Raw genomic sequence first — 6,000 nt, 5'->3', positions numbered from 1 at the left:
TTAGTCTGGAAATACAGAGACTTCTAAACTTCTGGGTGGTGGGGGCAGGGGAGCAGCATCCTTGGAGGCTGCATGTGTGGGTGCCGACTGGCTCTGCCACCCACCTCGCAGGACTTAGGGACACCAAGAATCATCATCTATGGTTGGTGGTGGTGGTGGGAGTGGTCCTTAAATTGTTTTACAGGAAAACACAGAGGAACAGACTAGGAGGGCCAGTGATGGGCCATGGTGAGCCTGGACTGAAAGTTCTACAGCCAAGGCTGGTCACAGCCCTACTTACTATTCATCCAAGCAGCTAGTTGGCTCCCTAAACCAGAGATCAACTGTTCTGGGGGAAGGTACTGCTGGGGTTCTCTATAGGACACACACAGGACATTAGGAAAGCTGGCTGTGGGCAACACAGAGATGAAAAAAGTTGGCTATAGTTGGTCAGAGGAGAGGTCACTCAGTGTAATAAGCACAGGCTTTGGAACCCAACAGACAGGGTTCAAATAATCCCAGTGCTGCCACTCTGTTTATCGGGGTAGCCTTGGGCAAGTCCTTTCTCCAATCATCCCCATCTATAATTGAGTCTAAATACTCACCACACCACCCACGACTGCCTTGAGGATTAAGTGAAACAAGATGTCTGCTGAGAAGAAGGCGTCCAGCGAAGGAAGGGCAGTAAGAAAAGCCTCTGTGCCACTCTCAGTGGAACCCAGAGGGAGGGATTCTATATGCTCTAGTTGTTGGGCCTTATAATAGCAATGAAATTCTTCATTTTAGCACTGTCTCTCTTTGGAGTACTTCTTATTATCTTCCTTTTGATTCTGGTATATCCTAAGGAAAGATTACACACAATTTTAAAATTGAAACTTAACTCCATCTCAATAAAGCAGATTTCCCTGGGCTCCTGGTTGGGGACAGAGTGGCTGGCAGAGGGCAGGCCGTGGAACTGGAGAGTACCTTAGTGGAAAAGAGCAATCGCGGTGTCCAGACTGGGGCAGTTGTGCTAAGGCTGGAGCGAGGGGGACGTGGAGGACATCATGCTGGATAAGTGTTTATGCTCTTTCTTCCCTTGCCTTCTCAAAGCTGTATCTCTATTATTTTTGGTTGCTCTATCAGTATGTCAAAATATTAAAGTCCTTCCCTGTCCCAGTGTTTTTATTGTCAAAGGGATCCACCTGGATCACCTTTGCCTCTGCAGAGATTAAACATTGCCCCCCTCCTTTTTTTTTTTTTTCAGAAATAAAGCCACTCTCGATGGATTTCCAAGGTGAATCCCGCAGCTGCATCCATCCCACACACTGGGCCCTTGAGTGCATGCGGAGCACACCTGCAGAGGCTGAGCCTGGCCCGACCACACTGGGAGCTCAGCAGTTAACAGTCTTGCTGCCTGGGTCCTCACTCCCAGGAGGCTGCAGGGACTCCCTGGTGCTGAGAGCAGGGGGTCCTCTCAGACAGAATCCGACAACAACCTGGGCCCTGTTGGAGAGAGCGGGGCTTTGGGCCCACCTGCTCACCTGCTGGGGAGGGGCTGGGCCTGCAGAGGGCCAGTAGGATTTGGGGAACTGAGGTTCTGGGAGTCCCAGGCCTTAGTCTCACAGTGGCCCAGTTCTGGTATTTTGAAGCTTTCCTCCAGCAGAAATAATGCTAATATCACACAGTTAGAGTTTTTTTCAGGGCACTAGAAGAATTGGGACTTTCTCTCCAACTAACAATGGGAATTTGTTCTGAGCCTCTGTGATAAGAAATGAGAAAGAATATCATTCCTAGAGGCAAAAATAAAGTGGCTCTCAAGTATCAGGTTATCACAGCCATGTCTTGTTTTAGTAAGGAAAAGTCTGATCTGGGGCAGCTGCAGGATGAGCCCTTTTGCTCTCTTGTCCCCGGTTCCAGATGGCAACTGCTCCTTGATGTGGGTTGTGATGCTGAGTTTTGCCACAGGCTGTCTTTGGGGTGAGTGACAGGGGAATCCCTATGAAGAGCAACCCCCACTGGTTTAGTAACCCCTCCCCTCTGCCCCAAGGGAGAAAGCCAGGAAAGATGCCCTCTGCTAAAATCTCCATGGAATGCAAGGTTAGAGTGAGTTTTTCAGTATCCTTTAAACAATGCAAATACTTCTTCTATGAGACAGTTGCAAAGCTAGAATTGCAGGACTCAACAAAGATAAATTTCAGTAATTCCCTCTTCCCTTTTTATTAACTAAAAAATAGACAAAACTTAAACCTCTTGGGAGTAGCATTTATTACACAGAGAAAGACAAAAGAAGCAGGAATTACCTACATTCTGCAAGGCTTAGTGAAGAATCAACACTTATATACAGAAAGTGTGTTTGAATGGAGCTCTGGAAGCTGTGGCTGTACTGATTGAGCAGGACCTACGAAGAGATGAAGGGGTTTTATGACCTGGTGGCCACTGAGCCTGGTGGTTACGTAGGCAGGCTCTGGATTATTCTGCACTCAGCAACCCATTCCCCTGGGTGACCCTGGGCAAGACACAGGCTCTGTGTCTCATAGGAAAAGTAGGGCAACAATAGTAACCCCATCATGGGGCTACTATGTAAGCAAAGCAAAATAGCCCAGGCAGGCCCTCAGGGGCCTGTGGTTACTCTACTTATTACCAGGGGGCCCTGCAGCTGCACCTGCACTGGCATGCAGAAGAGATTGTGATATCTGCGCAAATTTCTAAAAGTTTGGGAAAGCAATCTTTTTGTCTCATTTCTGTTCTCCCCCCCACCCCCCCGACTCTGGCCTCTCCATCTGTTCCTTGTGTTCCTTAAAAGTTTGGGAAAACAACCTCTTTGTTGTATTTTTCTTTTCCTCTCTCTTCCTCACTTTGGCCTGTCCATCTGTTCCTTCTTTTCCCTCCTTTTTACCGCAGTCTTGGTACTTCACTCTCCTGCCCTCCCAGAGCTGAAGCTTTGGTGGAAGTGCCCAGTTCCAGAGAAAAAAAGCCTTTCGGGGCAGCGTCAGGGTCTGCCCCTCTCTCTCCAGGTGATTCCATGCTGAGCACAGCCACTGACATGGTCCAGCCTGGTTCTTGGTCTCTCCCTTTGTTGCTTGCTGCAGTATACCTGCTGCGTACTGTTCCTCCTATACCTAATAACAAGCATGTCAAAACCAGAGTCCACTATCTTCTCAAAGCAGCTAGTCAGCTTCATTCTTCCAATTCCCAGTTCTCCAAGCTGAGAATTCACTACCTCATCTCTTGTTTAATCTTGCTCCTGCCTCTCACTTTGCAGCCTTAGCTCCCATCTTAAACTCCTTGGGCATCTTAGGCAGTCTCCATGGCCTCTGCCCTCAGCAACCCTGCCCTGTCATGCCCTGTCACCCCATTGCTATCCTTTCACAACAGCAGAAATTGTATCACTGTCTTAATTGGAAACCTAGGACAGTATCAAATATCTCCCCCTTCTAAAAAACAAAAAGCATCATTCATGTCATTTATTCTGAGAAAGAAAATCATCCATAGAAAAGAAAGTCATTTCAGTTGCAGCTAGTTTGCAAAGACCCACATACCCTTTGGATCATATGGGAGGTCCTCATGATGAACTTCACATCAGTCCACTTCTCACTGGCCCAACTCAGAAGCTTCCACCAACCACTGCGCAGTTTGCCACCAGTCTCCAGATTCCCCATTCTTCCCCAGAGTGGCCAACTGAAGGTTTGTTCTATGCTCAAATAAGCTGGTCTGGGATAGGATGAACTTGGCCGTCTTTAATAACCAGATTGAATTTCTGCCTAGTAAATGCCATTGAGAGGCACACAGCTACTTGGGAAGAGGCAGAAAAGTTAGATTTAGTGTCTCACAGTGATGACCTTGGATTCACACCTTTTTCTTTTTATTGTTTTAGCAACCACATAATTAAGGGCTTACCCTGTCAAGCCGTTAATATTTTCTCAATTTTGGGGAAGGTCTAATTTGCTTTGTTCAGTTGGGATGTGTGTGTGTGTGTGTGTGTTTGATGTTTCAGTGTGCTTTCTCTTTGTACTAAATCTCTCTCCCTCACAGTAACATGAAGGATGATGATTGCTTTTTGTGGTACCTAATACATTGCTTTCCACTCAGTGAATATTGTTACCTGACTCCCATTCCAACTGTGATGGAATCTGGATTCACAGAGGAATAGAACCTTCTTACAAAATCTGGAGTATGATTGTAATTTTACTTTTGAAGCACCCACGTCCCAGAGGAATAGCCAGTGATGGATGCCACTGTCAGAAGCCCAGATGCACACACTCATATATCAGCCGGGAAATTACATAAACAGCTCACCCAGCAGGCCAGAGCTGACTCACCCATTTGTTCCCCCATGGAAGGAGACGTGTCAGGAAACCCAGGGAGGCAGCAGGAGACAGACAAAGGAGGAATTAGGAGAGGACTGGGTTCTTGCAAGTCCACCCAGTTTTTTTTCTTTCCTCATCTGCTGAGGGTAGCAGCAACAGGCTACGGTTTGGGTTTTGTAGTTATATTGCTATGTGACCAGGATCGTGGGGAACTGTTTGGAAACATTTGTCCTGGGAGTGTGCTGGCAGTTTGTTTTCATGGTGCACACAAATGGAAGCATTCAGCTGTATACACATACCTTTATCCTTTTATAGGTACAGATGATGTCTACATTTTCTTTGGGGATGGATGTGACCTACCTAGGCTAAGCTCAGGCTATAACATGTAGTCTCTTTGGAGAGCAAGTCTATGTTGATTCCAGCAGGATGGGGTGGCGGAGGCTGGTTGCTAAGATGTCTGGAAAAAAAAAGGCTACTACTAGGGTGGAAGAGTGGAAGGCAGTCCTGCAGGCCCACTGGTGGCGTGTGAGTGTGAGGGTGGTCTATCGGTAGCGGCAGGCCAAAGCATTGACGTTCTTGACCACATAAAAGCCCATGGTGACTGGAGGGATGACCAATGTCCGGCCGGCCCGCAGGGGGCGGGGCTTCAATTCTGGGAGGGTCCCGTCATCCACCATCACGAGGGGCTGGCCATTCAGCTGCACTGACCTACGGTGAGGAAAAACAGTAGGGGACTCATTATTGCATGGTAAGGGAGCCAGTGCAGTAAAGCCCAGGAGCCCCAGGTTGCCTGCCAGTGTGTCTGGTATGCACGTGCACAGCTAACACTGATGCGGGCTTTGTCCCAGGTTCTGATCTAGGTGCTTTACTGTAATAGCTCATCCACACATCCCAACACCGCTCTGAGGTAAGCGACTGTCATTATCCCCATGTTATCTAGGGTGGCTAAGTGACTTGTCCACAGTCATACAGCTTGGAGGTCCAGGAGCCAGGATTTGAACCCAGGTCATCTAGCTCCAGAGATACATCATTTAGATAAGCAAAAAGTCTCTGTGATGAAGAAGCCAGAAATGCTTCATGACTTTGCTTAAAAAAAAAAAAAATCATGATGGCAGCTTAGTTTGACTTTTCCACCTGAGAGTTTTCACCTGTGGAATGATGCATGCACTTAAGATGATTTTGGAAATGTCCTATATAACTCATATCTTCCATTCATTTATTTGGCATATTAGAGAATTAGCATTCTGTTACTCATCTAGGGTTATTTTGAAGGGTGACAGAGACATATCTAACAACTCTACTTTTTCTAATCTAAGAATGAGTTTTCATATTTAATATTAAGCAGATACTTCTATTTTAGCAACACAACAAAGTAGGTGATAAAGTAGGTATCTGTGATTACAATTCACTTATCTTTCTTGCTTTTATTCTTTCTGTATGGTCACTCTAAAAAAGTGGACCATATCCATAGCACACTTAGAAAAGAGAAACAGGCCATCTGAAACTGGATGGGAGGGAAACGCCACCTATCAATGAGTGACGTATGGTACAGAACCCGACAGTGTTCCTGACAGCCAGGTACCCAGGTGGAAGCTCCGTTTTACGGGTCAGTCGAGAAGGCCAGAACCAGACCACCAGCTGGAAATAAGGCTGTGAGTTACCCCCAGAAAATCAACATTGCATAGTGATGACTGCTTCCGTGCCTTGCCCAACCTCCAATGTGATAACATTG

General features: G+C 46.8%; 1 protein-coding gene across 1 annotated transcript in view; it reads right to left on the bottom strand.

The window, feature by feature from the left end:
- Window positions 1-3,502: 3,502 nt before the first annotated feature.
- The window catches only part of LOC123649730 (inactive heparanase-2-like), a 108,715-nt gene continuing 106,217 nt past the window's right edge, over window positions 3,503-6,000 (bottom strand). Inside the window, exon 5 of the mRNA XM_045567907.1 lies at window positions 3,503-4,976. Coding sequence (XP_045423863.1) covers window positions 4,811-4,976 — 166 coding nt within the window. The 3' untranslated portion in view covers window positions 3,503-4,810. The remainder of the gene's footprint in view (window positions 4,977-6,000) is intronic.

Source organism: Lemur catta, chromosome 14 (genome assembly GCF_020740605.2).
Source record: "Lemur catta isolate mLemCat1 chromosome 14, mLemCat1.pri, whole genome shotgun sequence".
In the NCBI taxonomy this organism is placed as follows: domain Eukaryota; kingdom Metazoa; phylum Chordata; class Mammalia; order Primates; family Lemuridae; genus Lemur; species Lemur catta.
The sequence above is the reverse complement of the archived record's forward strand: the minus strand, read 5'-3'. Positions and strand labels throughout refer to the sequence as shown.